Source organism: Anoplopoma fimbria, chromosome 1, assembly GCF_027596085.1.
Source record: "Anoplopoma fimbria isolate UVic2021 breed Golden Eagle Sablefish chromosome 1, Afim_UVic_2022, whole genome shotgun sequence".
NCBI lineage: Eukaryota > Metazoa > Chordata > Actinopteri > Perciformes > Anoplopomatidae > Anoplopoma > Anoplopoma fimbria.
In genome coordinates this window covers 9,009,321-9,029,991 of record NC_072449.1, presented here as the reverse complement: position 1 = coordinate 9,029,991, position 20,671 = coordinate 9,009,321, and the positions used below count along the sequence as shown (strand labels likewise).

At 39.6% G+C, this 20,671-nt stretch overlaps 1 protein-coding gene across 2 annotated transcripts; it reads right to left on the bottom strand.

Annotated features, from left to right (window-relative positions):
• Positions 1 to 703: 703 nt before the first annotated feature.
• Positions 704 to 19,998, bottom strand: golim4a (golgi integral membrane protein 4a). 2 transcript variants are annotated; one of them, XM_054597330.1, is made up of 16 exons: positions 19,796 to 19,998; positions 11,357 to 11,431; positions 10,770 to 10,819; positions 10,409 to 10,462; positions 10,034 to 10,184; positions 9,206 to 9,288; positions 8,906 to 8,989; positions 6,944 to 7,165; positions 6,558 to 6,836; positions 5,804 to 6,069; positions 4,895 to 4,971; positions 4,678 to 4,745; positions 3,783 to 3,989; positions 3,569 to 3,637; positions 3,342 to 3,431; positions 704 to 1,939 (listed from the first exon to the last, which is right to left on the bottom strand). In XM_054597330.1, the coding sequence occupies exons 1-16, from the start codon at positions 19,980 to 19,982 to the stop codon at positions 1,784 to 1,786; spliced, it is 2,118 nt and encodes a 705-aa protein (XP_054453305.1). In that variant the 5' UTR covers positions 19,983 to 19,998; the 3' UTR covers positions 704 to 1,783. The 2 variants fall into 2 exon arrangements, with proteins under 2 accessions (XP_054453305.1, XP_054453315.1); XM_054597340.1 differs by lacking the exon at positions 10,409 to 10,462.
• Between the last annotated feature and the right edge of the window lie 673 nt (positions 19,999 to 20,671).

Below are 20,671 nucleotides of genomic sequence, written 5' to 3'. Positions count from 1 at the left end.
GCGCCCTCTTCTTTGCTGTGGTGTGCTGGGGTGGTGGCATCAGGACTGGAGATGCCAACAAGCTCAACAAGCTGGTGAGGAAAGCCAGCTCTGTGGTGGGTCTGGAGCTGGACAGTCTGGAGTCAGTGGGTGAGAGGAGGATGAAGGCCAAACTCGGAGCCATCCTGGACAATCCCTCTCACCCTCTCCATGAGGAACTGTGGCAGCTGGGCAGCTCTTTCAGCCATCGGCTGATTCTACCAAAGAGCAGGACGGAGCGCTTCAGACGCTCATTTGTGCCCACTGCCATCAGACTGTACAACAACAGCGGAGACCACAGTCTGTCATCATGCTGACCAGCCCCCCCCCCCCCCCCCATGTGGATATACTGTACATTTTTTATTTGTATTCTTATTTTTTATTTTATTCTATTTTTATTTTATTGTATAATATGTGTATTTATTATCTGTTTCTGTGTAGTTGAGCTGCTGCAACACTTGAATTTCCCCCATGGGGATCAATAAAGGAAAAAGGAATATAATAATAATGGTACACAATCATTCAATAAAGAAAATGGTAGTTAATATCCTAAAATGAACTTTAAGGTTTGAGTAACACCTACCTAATACTTTGATGTATTAGTATTCATCTCATGGGCTAGTATCTTCAGGTAGTTTTCCCCGTTCAGCCTCCAACTTTAAATTGTGTCAGACAACAATCCTTTGACATCTTTATTCCACACACACCTTTCATGTGTCACACATGGTTCAATACATACAAAATCCCACTTTTTGTATCAAATATAACTGGTGGGAAAATGTACAAATTGTCAGCATTTGTTTTACTATACATTGTACAGTAGACTAAAGCAGTTTTTCAGTAAATTGCATTAGGTTTGTGAATTGAATTCACACCAGCAGTCGACATGAACTAGCCCTCTGTTTAAGGCTGAAACAACTATGCAAGAGGCTCAGCACGAATATGCATACCCTTATCTCTCTTGTCCTATTGAAAAGTTTTTTTTTCAAATATAAAATTACCAAGCTCCTAGAAGAGGTTTCCAAGAATGGAAAGGCACATGTCAGTGTGACACTTTCAGCACGCAACGGCTTCACCAGAAATGTCTTTTTGACCGGCAATATCCAGTGAAAATACTCCTGTGTATCTGTGTTGGTAAAAGCTTCTATGACACATCAGTACATCAAACTACATCAGTCAGGGAAAATACAAAAAAAAAAAGAAATGTTGCACCTTTTTCTTTTTATGATTGTCAGAATTGTTACAATCAACAATAAATAACAGAAAACGACTTGATCAATTGGAATGCAAGATTAAAACTTGAGCTCTATAAAGTATACAACTGTTTGCATTAAAAATACATATAAAGGCCTGAACATGAAGACATCAGAATAACATAATTTATCTTTGCTTTCTTTACACATACTCAAAGACAGCACATGGTAGAAATACATTCTCTGCCTGTCTGCTCTTAAAAAAAAAAAACAGAACCAGGCAGGCAATCAGGCAGACAGAGAAGTAAGTGAATAAAAAAAATATACAGTATACATCCGATTTCCGCCCGACAAATTCTGTCCATTTCCACAGTGAAAGATGCTCAGTTCCATCCCCACAGTGTTCGCAATGGCATCCCATCTTCCAGGCGTAACATCCCAATTTTCCTAATTGGAATTGTGAATGCATGGATGGTTTTATTCCTTTGGGAAACAGGAAAAAGAAAGACCTGACAGGCTCTATGGGAAGCCGAAAAAAAAGGCACAGCAACTGGTCGTAGTCTGCGTCCGTCTTACATCTCCGCCCTCCGATTGGTTCCTTTCTCTCGACCGGCCATGTCCTCCTCTACATCCTCCTCTTCGTCTTCGTAATTCTCTTCCTCGTTATTCTGGGCCTGTTTTCTGTGATCCCACTCCTGTCTCGGTCCCTCCTGGGTTTTTACGTCATCCTGGAGCAAATCACAAGCACACAGCAAGACTATTTAATGGCCATCATATGCAATCTTGTGAGCAGAGATGATCATTTCAGACATCTACAGGTCATCATGATGACAATTCAACATTCAGTGGAAATCCAAATAGTTTAATTCATGTTAACTTCTAAGTCTTGTACTGTTTTTACATGGACAGTGGCCTTCCAAACTCATTTCAGATTTCATGTAATGTCACCGTTTAGGAGTAGAGATAACCAGGCAGGCATTACAAAAATAACTTTTCTATACTATTGACAAAAATATGCAAAAACATGATAAGAGTTCAATCCCCATTGAATCTATGCTTTGCAAGTCTGTGACGGGGGGGAAATGGTGTTTCTCCTGACAATCTGTCTATAAAATTGGAGCACATGGGAATGAATGAATGGAAGCGGTGACTCTTGTGCAAAGGGTTCAAGAGATACAGCTCTGCCAGACAAACTGTGCAGCAGTGGATGAATGACGCTGAATGAAGTGAAAGCTCTACTGAGCTCAAATGACAGAGAAACATAAGTACGTTCAGTCATGAGTATGAAACACCAGTCAGTCAAAGAAGGGAGTGGACTGAGGACATAACAGTGTTTCTATCGAAAAACTAGGGAGTATAAATAAATGAATGTCACTCTCCAAGGAGGTCAGGGTTACAGAACATGTATGGAATCAAATGTCTTGTTCAACAACACATCAGTTAGGTTGGCTGCTGATTGTCATTATTGTTGTATATTACTAAAAACTGGAAATAAGATCACTCCTTAAAATGATTTCTAAGAAATATCAAGAACAACCCATTTTATCATGTAAATATAAAAAGAAATTGTAAAAAAATGTCAAGTAAGGGAAATATATGACATGAACTTGTGTCATCAGTTATGAAATGTGTGTGATCTTTTCCATTCAAACAGATTTCCTCTCAGGACAAATTGAATAAACCCATCCAGGGCGGTGACCCGACACCCCAACAGACTCAACACCTGATCTCCCTCATTTACCAGGACGTGCACATGCAAGGTTCACGTTACAGGGACATCACACAGTCAAGCACACACACACATCTTCATCCCGGTGTAGCCACTACAGTAAATACGTCACCGTTTTAAATATAACGTTCCTGATTTGGTACCAAAACATTGTACCGTGTACAACAGGTGCTTTATGCTTTAATTGTTACTCAGGAACTGATGAAAAGTCCTTGGGAATAAATATATATATCCAATTATTCTGGGGAAATGTTTCTTTTTATAATTATAATTGGTAACACTTGGGTTCTTCTACTGATTCTACTGAATGTAACTGTCAATAAGCTTTAAAACCATAACCAGTTTGGGTTGAGGGAATAAAACACATTGATTGGACTCCGGTTCCCTGAAGAATAACCCACCTGTTCTATGTTCTCCTCGTTATATGGATCCTCTCCTTCCTCCTCCACCTCCTCCTCTCTCTTCTGTCCACCAGCCATGTCCTCCTGGGCCTTCAGGACACCAACAACGACAAGAAAGAATTACACACAAACTCTAAAAACAAATGTTGTGTCTTGTTCCTGCTTTCCCTTTTGCTCCCTCATAACTCTTCCATTACTTTACTCAAAATGTACAGAGTGTTACATACATCGTCCTCTACTCCCTCCTGGTACTGGTCATCTATTGTGTCTTCCTGTTGATCTGGGTTTCCAGCCATCTGAACACACATAAATCACACGTACACAAGCTTAAGCACTACTTAAAGATTATTTATTTTCCTGCTGTGGATGCTTTGGTTTCTTCTTTTCCCCCATCCGTCTCCGGATCTCAAACTCTCGTTTCTCCTCCGGCCCCTTACTCACCACCAGATCTTCCTCCCCAGCAGGTTGTTGTGGACCTGAGCGTGTGTCTTTCTGCTGGGCTGGTGCTGCCGGCTCCTCTTCCTCCTCCACCACCTCCTCCTCATGTGCAACCCTGCGCTGCCGATGATCGTCCTCAGCCTCCTCAAACTCGTCCTCCCCCTGGTTGTTGGGGTCGTCCTCAGGGTCCACATCACCGACTGCAGCCCCCTACAGAAAAAAAGAGAGTTGATGAATGTAAAGAAGAGGTACCATAATATTTGGTATTAATGGGTTAATATTTGCATAAGATGGTGCAAGAGTTATGATAAAATGCATGCAATGAAACAGTAAAGTGGAGGATTTATAACTGAATACAGTACCAGTCAAAAGTTTGGACACACCTTCTCATTCAATGGTTTTTCTTTATTTTTATTTTTTTCTACATTGTAGATTAATATTGAAGACATCCAAACTATGAAGGAACACATATGGAATTATGTGGTAAACAAACAAATGCTCAACAAACCAGAATATGTTTTATATTTTAGATTCTTCAAAGTAGTTGAATGAGAAGGTGTGTCCACACTTTTGACTGGTGCTGTATGTTGGTAGATAAAACTGATAGTTGGTGCTCTCTAATGATGCATTCATTGCCTTGTTGGTATTCAGAAGCTTTAACAGATCACTGGCTTGACTGACAAGTGGAAGATGTCTAGAGGTTGAGATGAACATGCCAGCAGGGGGGCGGATGAAAGAATCGATTAGCAGATGGATGGATGGATGGCTGAATGGGCGTATGACACATGATACACTGGTGTGAATGTTAAGTGACGGAGTGAGCTGAAAGGATAGTCTGACGATGAGGACACGTTTGTTGACAGATGGCTGTGAGCGGGACGGATGGGAAGACAGTCACCTGCCGCCGTGATGGCACTCTGTGATCCGCCTCCTGATTCTCCTCGTCCTCATGCATCATGTGAGCGTCTGTTTACAAACACAAACATATCCGATGTCAACTCTTCTCATACCGTCATACAGTGAGAAACATTCATTCAGAAATAATGTATTTTATATTGCTAACATGATGCACAGTAATGCTAAACATTCTAAAGTATCTTGTGTTCCTGTCTCACCTTCTTCATCGTCAGTGTGGCGGTCCTCTTCTCCTTGAACGATATCATTGTCGATATTTTCATAATCTGTCCTTTTCCTAATGACAGCAATTACAGAAAAGGGCAGTCAGAAAAAACTAAGGCACTATGAGCCACATCAAAACTAAATATATATTAACAATGAGAAATATACATCTTTACTACAGAGTGCTTAAACATATACTGCATACGATGGAACTTTTTATTTTTTTGGGCAGCCATCTTTTGAATAATTGATTCGTATTTATCTGTAGAAGATACTGTTCATCATTTGTGTGGTAGAACTGTTCCAGTTTGCACATACATAGACACATGTTCACGCATATTGAGACCCCCGGCGTAGAGATTTCCCTTTCGTCTTTGTTAAAAATGTAATCGGAGCGTCAAATGTTTCCTCCTTGATTGTGGATGGGTGTGTTACTGCCAGGATCAGAGAATAATTACTTTGACGAGTGGCAAATGTAAGTCTCATTTAGTGTTCCTTTTGACATTTTTGTTTAAAGAAAAAGTTAATTACGAAAATGTCCGACAGCCATGGTTGACTGAGCTGCTGATTTTCTAACTCCATGCGGCCTTTGAGCTGATGTAGCATCAAGACTGAAGACACACCCGGTTTGGGACAGTTCATTTCACCTTCTTCTTCTCAAGTTAATACTTGAAAAGCAAAATTTTAAATGAATTAAAGACGACAAATGAAATTGCATTTAACTCAGTTGTATTGGCTTAACAAAAGAAGTGTCAGAGGTAGATATCCTTAAACCTGGACACATGAAACAAGAATCTGCTTTGCTTGATGCCTCTGAGTTTTAACTACAAAGTACATTTTCTGTAATTCAAACAAACTCCTTCTGTACCATTTCATCCGATTCCAGCTCTGATTTGAAATCTGACCTTTGGTGATCCTCTTTCAGCATCTGCTCCCGTCGGTCGGCCTCCCTGTTCTGCTGCTGCTCTCTCTCCTGTTCCTGCTTCAGCCTCTGCTCCCTCTCCTTCAGCACCTTGTCTCTCTGGACCTTCAGGGCCTCCTGTCGCATCTGGATCTGCCTGTGCTCCTCCGCCCTCTGAGCCTCCAGACGCTGCTGCTCCTTCTGCTGCTCGTAGGCCGACTTCACACGTTCCACCTGGGCGTGTGCCTCCTGCTGCTCCGGATGGAGGCCCTTTTGAGAAGACAAATAGATGTAAAACGACAAACATGTAGAGCAAGGGGGAAACAAATCTGAGCAAATCAAACACACAGAGATGTTGCTAATTTGAGACATAAACGTGGAGGAAAGATATAATTCATCCTTTGGGGAAGTTTAGTAGATGGAAACGACAGCTTAAAACACGAACACAACTCGTAATGAGCAAGCTGTCATTAATCAAAGAAGTAAATACTGAGGAAAGGTTGTAATTTATCTAAGTTCCTCTGGGATTTAAGCTAAATGATTAGCACTTAAATTTGAGCAGTAGCTGTGTCCCTGATATGACAAGGACACACGGGACTAATTTATGATTACAAGGTTTGTTGTGTTGCTCAAATAAGTACACTACATGTATACAAGTCACTTGGAATTAGTAACTGAGACATAGAAAATTAAAGCCAATTTAAGGCCTGTTTTTAACCCTGTTTTGTTAAAACTGAGTAGTCTGAACCAGTTCTAACCGGTTGTGGCTGCCGTCTCTGTCGGTCCAGGGCGTTCTCGTCCGGCTGTTCCTTTTCTGGCTCCTCCTCCTCGTCCTGCTGCTCCTCCTGTGGTTGGTCCGGATCCTCCTCCAGCTTCTGAGGCTGTCCTGCTTGAGCCATCTCCTCCTCTGCCAGCTCCCTCTTCCTCTCAGCCTCTCCATCTCCGTCCTCCTCTTTGTCTGACAAAGTGTGCTGGGACACGGTGGGGTGGGACTTGATCTCGGACTGTGGATGCCTCTCCTCCTCTTGATGGTCCGACTGAAGAAAATGCAACAAGAGAATCAAAAATCAGATTTGTGTGTTTTTTTACTTACAATATGCCTTTTGTCTTGACAATAACAGTATCAAATAGTATCCCTCATTACCCTGGAATCAGTGTCCTGGTGAACCTGGGGATCACCCTGCTGGGCATGCGCCCCTTCATGTGGCTGTTCCAGTATTGTGGCCTGTTGGTCTTCATGAATATGGGGCTCGGGTGCTATGGCAGCGGCTTGTAGCTGCTGGGGGGCAGCGTTTTGTTCAGGCCGTCTCACATTTGGCACCCTGTTCAGGGACTCCCTCAGCTGCTTGTATTCACCCACCTGCGCCTAAAGGGAACAACATGTACAGGTGCACAGGAGTGAGGATCCTGGGAAAATTGTGTGATGCTGCTTGATTCTCAGTATTCCAAAAATCCTGAATTGTGTGAACCTCTAGGCATTTTTCAATACTAGTGGCAATATGACACTTCAGTTATAGTACCCAACGTTGAACATGCTTTTCTACAACACTATTGATTCCCATTTAAATAGAAGCCGAGCTGTGGAACTGTCAATGTTATTATAACACAAGCTGTCCTAAGATTTAGCCTGAATTAAATACAATCTCAAAGTAGCTAAATTAAAATGTTACAAAGCATTTATCTTAAATATCGTAAATATCTTATTGTAGCAAAACAAAAAGCAAACAAGACCATTAATCTGATGATTTATTAAATGGCCATCTTTTGGGACTTCCTGGATTTAAAACTTGACTGATTTAAATCCTCTGGGTTACAAACAGATTTCAGTCAGTCAAAGGATAAAGGTACGCGCATCCAAAAAGCTCTCCAAAAAGAGCTGTATAATTCAATCAGTACCAAGTACCCTTAAATGTGAATGGGTCAGATGAAAAAAATATACAATGTATGGAAAGCAGATACCCCTATCACACATGTAGGTTATATACAGTCAATATTCAGAAACTAACTGTTTAGCCACCTACATTTTTTTTTTTTTATACATATCATTACATGATTCCCTGTAGCGATGCAGACATTTATTCTAGTTCAGACCATTGTACCATTAAAAGACACCATCCTTTATACACTTTACACTTTAGAACCAGGCCAGAGGGGTTACATTTGAAAAAAGTATTTCTAAATTCCTCCCCTCTCTCTTTATCTCGCTCCACTCCCTCCATTATATCTTTCTGCCTGATTGGCTGGAACCTGCTTTGGATGTACTGCTCTGACAGCCCTGACTAAACCAACCCCCCCGGAGTGACAGAAAGAGTTGAGTGTGTGTGTGAGAGTGTGTGTGTGTGTGTGCCTGTCCAACCAGACACACTGATGGAAAGCAGGACAGGCTTTAGAATAAATTAGCCAATGCAGACAGACAGAAAAAGAGAGAGAGAGGAAAAGAGGAGGCAGTGAGTGAGTACCCATTAATGCAGACGGAGAGGAGGAAAGCATTTCAAACAAATGAGCAGAGCACTGTATATTCAATAAACCACTCAGGCATTTCAAAGGTCAGTCTTGGGGAGAAACAGTAAACATCTGATCTAATTACCCCAAAAAACAAAAACGGGCATCTTTTTTTCTTCTCTCCTGGGGGAGTGCACAGTCCGCTGCAATAAACAATTCATGCTTCATGAAGAAGGTTGAAGGAAAAGGTTAAAGTAAAGCTGAGAGGAATGCAGATCAGGATTTGCTCTTCAGCTTTTGAGTACGACCTTGTCTTTCGTCGGCTCTTTCAGATTATTGACAAACTGTACAGCAGTAACAGAGACTCCCCCCTCACCTGGCTCCATTAACACCGCCCTTGTCTCTGTAGCGTCACTGCTAACATGCTAAACACACACAACACCCATTCACATGACAAATTAAAATGCAACTCTCCAGCCTTTCTATACGTCAAAATCTCCCCCGAGAGCCTTTGATTACTCCAGGCAATTACATTTGCAACACTTGATGGGAAGAATACCACATGAGCAAAATACTTGCAATGCAGCAATTCAGCATCAATCAACTGTTGTATTCTGTGACTGGAATAAACAATGAGACTGCGTCGCTACCACGGCCCTCCTACCTGAGCTGCAGCCAGCGCACTCTTGTGGTCTTCCAGTGTCAGTGCGAGCTGGTTGTGGGATTCCTTCAGGTTCTGATGCTGAACCTGGACACACAAGTGCAACCAAAAAGCTTGAAATAGCCATTAAACTTTATGTACGGTTTTCATTTAATTGCTCAAAATATTTAATTTAAAGATAAATGTAAGATCTGGCACATTTGAATGAACTTTATTTCTTCAATTTCAGAGCACAGATAGCACACATTGTATGACACGTATGAAAGATATAGCAGATATATAATAGAACAGGTTTAGTCTTACCTGAGCATCCTGTAGCTGTGTGTGAATGTCATGGTGGGCTTTCCTCAGCTGTTTATTTTCCTCTCTCAGGTTATATACATTATCTGCCATCACAAACAGCAAAAACACGTTAATGTAATGCATGCATCTGAACAGGAAACACATGAAATAAGTACAATATTCTACTTCAACACATTTGCATTAATAATAAGTACCACTTATGTTTTTTTACGTTGTTGTTTTTTGTTATTTCTATAACTCATGTTAGCAACCCTGGTTCCTCTTTGTCAGTTAATATTCCTGCATTATATCAATATGCTAATTTAGTTTTAAATGCTTGAAGCAGAGGACAGGTTTAACTTTGTTTATATAAAAAATATATATTGTTATTGTTAATATATTTAGCAGGGACAATGCACAATACATATATTGTACCAGATAAAGCTAAAATCTAATTTTCATCAGTAGTCCCTGGTCGAAGGTATCAAGTTTACAAGGTTCCAGTGATAAAAGACCAGTTGTATCAAAACCTTACAATTTAGAAAAAGTAGGCACAATAAAACACTAACTGTAAAAATAAGCACCCTGAAAGAAACAATCCCAAGAACAAATGTAAATTCCCACTGAAAGGTTTAATACTACAAAACATTTATTTGTAGAGTAGATCTAAAAGTCTGCAAATAAAGCACGTATACTATTTCAAACACGCAGTATTTTATAAGTCAAAATGAGGACAAAGTCAGAATCTTATGGAATGATGACGCCACTACAAAAAGCTCCACTGCATTGCTTCTATTGTATGTATTGGTGTTAAAATACAGCAACATTTCTATGTGTGACCATCTGTACCTTTGAGATGGGTGATTTCCGACTCTTTGACTTGCTGGACTTTCTCGTAGTGCTCTTTGTGTTCATCCAGCAGCCGGTTGTGGTCTTCGCCTTGGACTTGGTGCTGCTCCTGCAGATCGTAAAACTGCTTCTTCAGGTCTTCGTGCTGGTTCTGACAGAGAAAGAAGACTCATGTCATCATATGATAAAATATAAAACATACATTCATCAAAGCAGAAGGGAAACTCTCCCGCCCAACACATACACTTTAACTCAAAGATAGGAAGGATGTAGTTTGGTAAAGTAGGAGAGAGGGTATGTACTGACAGAAAGAAAGAAGGTTAAATCAAGAATTAAGAATGTGATTGCGTTTAAGGGGATTTTAACTATTTATACCTTTAGCATCTGATGTTGCACTTGTAGAGAATTGAATCTGCTGCCGGAGTCTTGCTGTTTGAGCATAAAAAAACAAAAGTAATGAAAAACGTTCTTACTTCAGCAGTTATTGAGAAAAACGGAAACTAGTGACTTTGTTTTTCAGGCTTGCTGGTACTGTCTCAACAGATAATGGTTGAAGAGGTGAATTATAGCTGATAGTGGCAAATGTAGCGGCAGGATGTAACAAAGCAATGCAAGAAGACATAAAACCGTGGAGTACGGGTGACAAGAGACACAAAATAAAAGTCTACAAAAGAAAGTTCAAAGATATTTGATGATACTTGGTCATAGCAGAAGTGATAACTGTGTGGAAACATACCTTCTCCTTGTTAAGTGACTGCTGTGCATCAAGTTTATAAACCAGATAATCTAGAAAACAGAAACAGCAAAGGTCAATCTTATCTTTGTTTTTTTAACAAGATGGAAATTCATTAACTTGAAAATGCTTTTGATGTAAAAAGAAAAAGTATGAGACTATGATGACAACCATTTCATTGCATTAATACTTCAGTTCATTCACAAATATGACACACTGTCACACTGGCCCTCTTACAGTAGACATTATTATATTCTTCCATAGTTTTATACTTCTACACAGCTCAGCTGCTGCAGATGGTGTTTTTAAAATGTTTAAGGTGGGTAAATAAGTAAGAATGACCCTTACAGTTTTTAAAAACGTGTATTACATTAATCACAATATAATACATTTGCATATTACATTTATTTAGCATTTATAATAATAATCTCATCAAAGATTCTATGAACCATAGTATACTTAACTGTAGTCTAATATTCATTCTACCAAATGATACGCAGTCTCAGAATGAGATATGAATTTTGCAAAGCTCCTTTCAACGGAGATATACCTCAAGAGTCAGAATTGAATGTAGGTGTTATTTTTCTCACCTTCTTTGGCCTTTTTGTGCTCTAACCTCTCCTTCTGAAGAGACTTCTCTAACCTGGAGCGATGCTCGTACACCACTGAACATATCAAAACAGAGGGGGAGAGAGGGGAGAAATAGAGGGAAGGAGATGGAGAGAGAGAAAAACCCCAAAGTTTAGTGTTTCGTTTGAACAGCTTAACAAACAGAGCTGTAACACAAATATTTGCACTGCACAAAACGAATGCACAAATCACAAACTTACTCATTTCATTTAGAGAGGTGGACAGAAAATAGGATGTGCATTTTATGCTTGATATGAGAGGCAGGTGTGATATTTATTCAACCACACTGTGATCTCAGTACATGACAGCTCCTCCATCGGCAGAAAGCTGTGGTATTCCTCACGAGGCCGTCGGTCAAAAGGTATTTACAAATACTACTAGTTTGGTTCAGGCTGCTTCAGTGCCTGGTGGATGCTTATTTGAACTTAGTTTTGGTTTTAAGTCATATTGAGCCGATTTTAACTTGAGGCAAGACGTCTCTCCCCAAACACTGCATCTTAGCACACACACACACACTAATTCTAATCAATTATGTTTTCTATTCTGTACCTAGTCTGCAAAGGCTTATGTCACGGCTCTGTCTTGCACAAGCACCTGTGATCAACGGTTGATGGAAGACAACCTTTCTTGTACACATGCATGCACTGTAAATTAAAAAGTTGTTGCAGAAATAATACAAAGACTTTCAGGTCATATACAGTACCAGTCAAAAGTTTGGACACACCTTCTCATTCAACTACTTTGAAGAATCTAAAATATAAAACATATTCTGGTTTGTTGAGCATTTGTTTGTTTACCACATAATTCCATATGTGTTCCTTCATAGTTTGGATGTCTTCAATATTAATCTACAATGTAGAAATAAATAAAAATAAAAATAAAGAAAAACCATTGAATGAGAAGGTGTGTCCAAACTTTTGACTGGTACTGTATATAACTATAATTTGCCTCAATCATTACTAAATATTTAATGTATAAAGTAGATAACAGTACCTCACCTTAATAGGTCACTACACTTGATTTGCAAGTTTACCATTGTTTTATTATTGTTTTGTATTGGAAATGCTTTGTAGTGATGACAGAAAATCAATCATCAAACATGTACAAAAGCTAGTTCTAGCTCAAAATTTGCAAATCGATCCTCACATTTTAACAGACATAATGAACAGTATTCTCACACAGTGTTAAAATTGTTTTGTAACCTTGATATGTGCCAAGTGACTGATTATAGTAACTCTAATCAACGCTTTGGTGATAAACTTTTGGTAATGCATCAGTTAATTTGTTCCAAAAATGTATTATCGCACAACTTTTTAATGAAAATAAAGACCAACTCTAAATTCACAGTTTAAAAGAATATCTATTCTGATTGTTAAGAACAACCTATTCTGGCACTAATCCCCTGTGGTGGTCTTGGGTCACCCTCTGCCTCTCCCATCTGAAAAGAAAACCTCTTCCTGCAGTTTCTTACATGTTCCCTGTGACTCTCCAGCCTCGGGTTGGGGGGCTGGGCAGCCTAACTGATGATGTGGCTGTTCTTCCTTCTGAGTGCCAACTCAACATATTCCAGGATAAACTGTTAGACACACAATTGTGTTGTAATAATTCCACAAGGATAACAAAACTATGAAGGAGAAGGGTAAAAGAGTGCAAGACCGGAGAGAAAATGTGGGAACGCAAGAGTGAAACAGAAGAAAGCTGGCAGAGAAGGCACTCATAGGGTTAAGATAGAACGACAAACCGGAAGAGACTGAGAGGAAAGACACAGTCAAGGAAACACACACACACACACACACACACACACACACACACACACACACACACACACACACACACACACACACACACACACACACACACACTGTAAGAGAGAGAATGAGTCACAGGCTTGGCATTAAGGTAGCTTAAGGATACCTAAAACTCATAAAGGAAACAAATAAATACATTCAAGCTGATTATCTCAATAGCTTAACTCAACTAGTGACTAATTAAAAGGTAGATGTCCACTTATGTTACCCTCATTGTAATTTCCTGCCACTCTGTTGACAAACTAGTGGACACTGTGCTTCATGTGAAACCCTCCTTTAGTCCAGCTGATGTAATGTGGATGCCTCATCTGCTCAATGTGGTTAACATTTCCCTTAGTTAAGGCTGTGACCTTAACTATTTCAAGATGACCTGTGTCCAACATCTTCTAAAAAAAAGTATCTACTGTTCAGCCCCGACAACATGATGACATTTTTTTCCCCTTGCATATGTTTCCCTTGAGTCACATCATACGCAGACCTGGTGTCTCATTTCATCGTTACGCAGATGATACCGAGATTTAACTCCAAATAATGCCCAAACCTCTCTGGTTATACGTCCAGCAGATGTAAAATTCTGTGTGTCTGCAATGTTTCTACAATTAAATTCAGAAAAAGAATGTGATTCTTGTTATTTGTGCAGAAATCCTGCATGCGCCGATTAAGAAATATCCTGGTGTCAACACTTACAACATCGAGCCTGTGCTAAAAGCTTTAGAAATAAAATGTTCTATTATAATTTTTGTGACTATGACCCTGATGCTGTAATCATTGAGCCATCACTGGACTCTGCGTAGACCATTGTTCACTGTCAACAAATACGTTTTTCAAATAAGATGTATAATGCTACAACTCAAACAAACTTTAAACAAGCAAAATTCCAAAATATTTCTTTTGATATGAACTGACTGCATGCATTTCTTTAAACCTCTCTGATCAGACGGACGTTCAGAAACATGAGAATAGGGAGGTTTTATTCTACTTATTAGAGGCTCTGTAGCCTCTCAGCAGTAAGAAGTGCCAAAGATGAGGCCATGTTGTTCTTAGCTCAGCTCTGTTCAGGCCACTCCAGACACACCCTCTCTCTAGGGGACAACATGGACAAGCATGGCAACAGCTACAAAGAGGCTACAGTCTTAAAAAATGTTATTTGAATGGGCATCTGAATTATTAAACATATCAAGAGAAGGTGAGTAGAAAGTAGAGTAAATGAAAAACCGGTCCAAAAAATACAATGTATTTTGGGTTTTTTTCATTTCTTGTTTAGGCTTCTTTGAATTTTAAAGCAATATTACAACATCACAAACTATAACCTCAAAATGACCTTATTCAATCAATCTGTTTGCCACAGCTTAACTCAATATTACAGATAAAACTACAAATATTCAGCTACAAAGATCTGTATCACCACCTGCTGGTGCTGGAGACCTCCAGTCAGTACAATTATAATGAAATACAGACTATTATTCCTAAAAACAAGCAACAACATTCCCTAGAGCTTTCAAACACTCACCGACACACATATTCACTTTACACCGACCCTTATCTCGTTCAAACCTCAATGAGCATGGGAATGAACATTTCTTGTTTGAGGGTCTCTCCCTTGGACCGATGAAGCATTTCCCCTAAGGTTTGGTTAAAGTGCATCGGCAGAGCGAGAACAAGGGCGCTCTTTCTGGTGGTGACCTTTACTGGCTTACTGGTTTAGATGTGGAGAAGACCGGACTGGTTAGATTTGGCAAAGTTGGTGTGCACTGTGAAACCCTATCCATCACACAGGGAAATGGGCTGCAAGATTGTTTTTCAGTGGTGTTTTCCAAACCTTGTGCAGTACACTCAGTACAGATCTTAACTTACTCCAGTAATGCCCGCAGAGTTTTATGAATGGTTCATGTATGCTGTATATACTTTGCCTGGGTGATCAAAGAGCTCACAGAACACCTGAGCTGTGTACACGCTAATGACTACTGTCTTCAACAGCTTCAACATCTGACTCACACAAGTCAATCCCCTCTGCATCTAGGCCATGACCTGCAGTGGGCCACAACACACAAGCTGATCCAGGATCACATATCAGGTCACAGAAGTGAAACGTATATATTAACAATGCAGATCTTTTTCTGAGTAAAATATAATGTTTTCAAGGAAGTGTTTCTGTAAGTTTACCTCAAAGCTTTCAATGCACTACAGCTCAAACATGTACTACAATAAACAGTACAAACTGTATAAATGACTGTAATATATATATATATATATATATATATATATATATATATATAATATTTCTAATGGGTTTATTTTTAGCTTTCTCTCAGAGAAGCAGGCAGAGCAAAGTTGCGAAAAGCTGCCAACCTAAACATACCGTGGCTTTCAAATTTCCTCTCTCATGGTAATTCCTGTGGCTTTTCTTTCTACCTCCTACTAGTAAATATAACCCACACAGGTACTCTTACACCCAGTAAACCCACACCTCCACAAAAATAGACAGAAACTGAGGATTTGAGACATCCAGATAATGGACTTCCAGACGAAGGTTCAAGGGCGGAGAGGTTTGGACATTTTAAACGCCAGACCAAAACATGTTGCAAAAGTCCTATTAAGAAATTCTAAAAAGAAAGACGTTATTTAGTTTTATTATTCAAATGAGCTGCTGGTTTATATTCAGAGCGTAGACAGCAAAACCTTAAATCTTCCTTTTTTGTTACAAAAAAGAAAACAAAAATCTGGTCTGTTAATTTCAGGGAGAAAGTACATCTGTAACTCAAAGAACTATTGTATTAATTGTATCTCATGGATGAAAACAACAGATTCCAGCTGTTGAGAGAAGAGCGCTCGTTGTAATCAACAGGAGACGACAACAATGTTGGTGATGTACAAAATTATTACAAAACTTATTTAGAGACAGCCGAGACTATTCCATTTAAGTAATGTTTTCCAAATTAAATTTGAACAATAATGTGTCTGTGTGTGTGGGGGGAGGGTTGAATTGTTGTTAAATCACAGGGACACATTTTGTCAGAGTGCATGTAAAACCACAAAGTGGCAGTTAATCCTTTTAAACGACAACTGTGGGCAACAGCGAATCAATACTGCTGGCTCGCAGCCCCCCAAGCTATGGCCCACCTCTAAATATAGGACACAAAAAACAGCAACCAACAGTCAGCCATGGATATCAAGTGGCCCGGGCCTGGTGTGATTGACTGACTGATGAATCGCTTCACAATGAAAGTAAGGGTGTGGTGCACAAGTTGAGAGATGTAAATAGAGCTAAGCAAGATCCACTTCAATCAAATTGTCACGTTATACTGTCATATACTCTGTCTCCGGATACATCAGCTTTGTCACAGCTTTTAGAAAAAAATGAAATGGGAGCCATTCGTATAACGTCGACCTGAAACTGAATAAAAGAAGCTGCTAAGCTCGAGGCAAACAGATATTTATGTGAGGTGGGATCTGTAAAATGCCTTACTTTGGGTAGTTTGTTCTTTTCATTTGTTAAATGTGGGACAACTGACGCCCCTCCCCAACTATCTTTGTCTTACAAATGAAAACAATAAAGAAGCATGATGAAGCATGTTTAAAATGACACATTTCTTATATATGGCTGCATACTTGGAGGCCCTAACCACTACCAACAAAAGCTATGGAGGCAGATTTACTGCAAAAGTGCTAGGTTGCAACTTCAGGACTACAGGTTAGGTGGATCAAAGGCTGCATGAAATGAACAGGTCCAGAGTCTGGCCTTAAATCTTCACCACTATTTGACTTCCTGATGTGGGTACAAACCGTGTTCGGAATAGATGAAGCCATGTAGGGGCGAGCTCTCCGCCCAGCTGTTAATTTTAAACTCATGGCATAATGGCATGACACAAAACCTCACATCCTGTCAGGACTGTGTTTATATAGAGGGAGTAAACATGGGAGGTTACTGGGGGACAACCTGCTTTACTCTTTTGTAGAGTGAGGGCACGCATGAAGCTAAAAGTTTTCATAGAAACGTTCTGCCTAGAGACATACTGTATGTAGGTCGACGAATGTGAATGTGTCCCTATTTTACAAACACATTAGTCCATTATTAACAATATTAACAATTTTCAAATGTGAACTTTGTAGTTTTTACCGTAGTCAATGTCAAGTTATTTAATAAGTGTACTCTGTCAACAGATTTTTAGGATGCAGGTAGAGAACAAACTCTGGTCCAAATTCAAACAAACTGGTCTCCTCCTCCATCAAATTCAAAACACAGGAACTGGAACTAGAGCTAAAACAATTATTTGATTAATTGAAATAGTAGATCAATTGAAAAATGTATCCTGATCTGGTTTGATAATAAAAAAAATGAAGGAGAAATGATAAACATTCCAAACGTGTAGCTTTTCAGTTGTGAAGATTTGCTGTTTTTATTCTTGTGTTACACTAAATTGATCACTTTGGGCTTACAGACTGTCGATCAGACAAAACAAGCTTCTTGAAGACATCTACTTGGGTTTTAAGGATATTGTAGCAGTCATGTTTCAGCACTGGGTATTACACCGATACTATTACTATTTTCTATTTGTTATTAACTGTCAGTTGTAGCCCTAACTGTTATCAGTCCCCGAGTTATTAATGTTTTAGTCCGCATAATAGGTTTGTTTACATCAATACCGTTATAAACATGGCATCATAACATATGGCCTATGCTGTTGACAGGGAGCTAAGAAAAGACAGCAAAATTGAAAGTGTTGCAAACAATACTGTCTTCAGTATGCTGACACCACACAATATCAGGATGAGCCCCACCCAGCTGGCTAAACCCTAAACTGGTTTTAAACATAAGCCAATACTGAAACCAAGGTGACTGGGCCCTCTTTTCCTCCTCTGTTCCCTCGGCCCCGGCTGACAGAAGCAGATGTTCTGGCTGACCTCATGACTTAAAAGGTATACTAATCTCTATACTGTTGAGGTCAGAATGTGGACACAGTCACTACAACCAGGTGTGTGTTTATGTGCGTGGGCATGTGTTTCATGGCCTACAGTCAGTCAGTAAACATCACTTGTAGGTAGTGTGGGGTCTAATTTCAGACTCACGCAAAAGACGGACCAGCCGAACGAACTCTCCAGCCCAATCTGCTCAGACCTTAACCGGGTTAATCACAGGATTAGGTTACCTAAGGTCAGAGGTCAAGGGCAGGCTCTCGGCAAATCACTGCCTGGCTGTACAGTATAGCTACATTTCAGATAGGTCGGATGGTAGACAGAGAGTTTCAGTGGAGTCATTCTTGCAGGAAACACACACATACACACAAATAATCTCTTGTTTCGATACAGTTTAAACTTTTAGCTGTGCCTGCTATTGCATGCTGCATCCACCCACTGTATATTTTGGTTAATGACACAAGAAAACTGACTAAAATGTGGATGTTTCAAGCTGCTAAAGGGATGCCGAACTGAGCAGTGGTTAGTAATAAATCGTATGCAATACTCAAGTATGTATCAAAAGGTTTATGCGTTTGACACCGAGCACGACAACAATAAAATGTAGGTTCTGTTAGAGACATTTAAAAAGATAAAAAAATGTAAATTATTGTTAGAATTATTGCTGTGTAAGTTATGTTGGAATAAAATAGCTATAAGAATGTATTGAAAAGAAACAATTAGTCAAAATTTCGATACAGTTTAAACTTTCAGCTGTGCCTGCTATTGCATGCTGCATCCACCCACTGTCTATTTTGGTTAATGACACAAGAAAACTGACTAAACTTTGGATGTTTCAAGCTGCTAAATGGAGCAGTGGTTAGTAATAAATCATGTATGTATATATACATATATGTATCAAAAGGTTTATGCGTTTGACACCGAGCACGACAACAATAAAATGTAGGTTATTTTAGAGACATTTAATATAATATATGTATATATACATACAATGTAGGTTCTTTTAGAGACATTTAAAAAGATAAAAAAATTAATGTAAATTATTGTTAGAATTATTGCTGTGTAAGTTATGTTGGAATACAATAGCTATAAGAATGTATTGAAAAGAAACAATTAGTCAAAATTTCGATACAGTTTAAACTTTCAGCTGTGCCTGCTATTGCATGCTGCATCCACCCACTGTGTATTTTGGTTAATGACACAAGAAAACTGACTAAACTTTGGATGTTTCAAGCTGCTAAAGGGAGCAGTGGTTAGTAATAAACCATATGCAATACTCAAGTATGTATCAAAAGGTTTATGCGTTTGACACCGAGCACGACAACAATAAAATGTAGGTTCTGTTAGAGACATTTAACAAGATAAGAAAATGTAAATTATTGTTAGAATTATTGCTGTGTAAGTTATGTTGGAATAAAATAGCTATAAGAATGTATTGAAAAGAAACAATTGTCAAAATTTGTACAGCCAGCTGTGCCTGCTATTGCATGCTGCATCCACCCACTGTGTATTTTGGTTAATGACACAAGAAAACTGACTAAAATGTGGATGTTTCAAGCTGCTAAAGGAGCAGTGGTTAGTAATAAACCATATGCAATACTCAAGTATGTATCAAAAGGTTGCCAGTCCTCAGGCTCAGTCCAGCTCACCTGATCAACCTTCAGTCACTGTGTTTACCTTGGAGCTGTGCGGAGAGCGACTCCTGGTGCTGCTGGTACTTCAGCGCCGTCGCCTCGGTCCTCTTGAGCTGCTTGTGCAACTCATAGGAGATCATCCCCCCGTACATGACCCCGCAGACCACGGTGACCAGCAGGAGACACTGGAAGATCCTCCGCTGCCTCCGGGAGCAAACCCCGCTTCCCATGTTTGGACCCGGACCCCCTCCCCGGAACTTTTTTTTTTTTTTTTTTTTTTTTAACCTCCTGCGTGAAGACTGGAGAAAAAAAAAAAAAAGACGAAAAAAAAAAAAAAAAAAAAAAAAACTCCTCCCCTCTCACTCCACGAGCATTTCTATGCAGATAAAAAAGCAAACAACTTAAACGCGAATATTACGCAGAGTTTCCATTATTTCGTGCCCCTGGGACTTCAAAAGCAGCCGCTCAGATTTTCGCTTCACTTCACGTTAAACTCGTCTCTCTGCAGGAAATAATAAAAAAAAAACCCGCAGCTGACGACTCCTCTCGTGTGTCTTCCTTTTCCCCTCTTTTGCACAGGTGAACTTTTTTTCCCCCGACGCAGTTCAAAGGAAGCTTAAAGGGGGGAAAAAGTGGAAACTTTAAGTCCCAGACGAGGCCTCCTCCTCCACAGCACCTTTAACTTCAGTTACGTGTCAGCCCAGCAGCTGCCTGCCATCCCAGTACAACTCTGAAGGAAGTCCCTCCTCCGAAAAATCATAAATTTCCCTATTCCCGCCCTCAGAGACATATATTTAATCAATTGGTCCCCAGAAAGCTCGATCAAAAAAGCATGAAGGGATATGAGGATGGATGGTTTCATAATTACAGATACTTGTTGTAATGCTGTTGTAACATCTTAGGTACTGTACAAATAGTT

Excerpts from the sequence above, each read along its gene's own strand:
- golim4a (XM_054597330.1), bottom strand. The coding sequence starts at position 19,982 with ATGGGAAGCGGGGTTTGCTCCCGGAGGCAGCGGAGGATCTTCCAGTGT. Across the intron at positions 8,990-9,205 it reads CACAGCTACAGGATGCTCAG|GTTCAGCATCAGAACCTGAA; the intron begins GTAAGACTAAAC and ends TTGTGTGTCCAG. Across the intron at positions 3,432-3,568 it reads AGGAGGGAGTAGAGGACGAT|GCCCAGGAGGACATGGCTGG; the intron begins GTATGTAACACT and ends GGTGTCCTGAAG.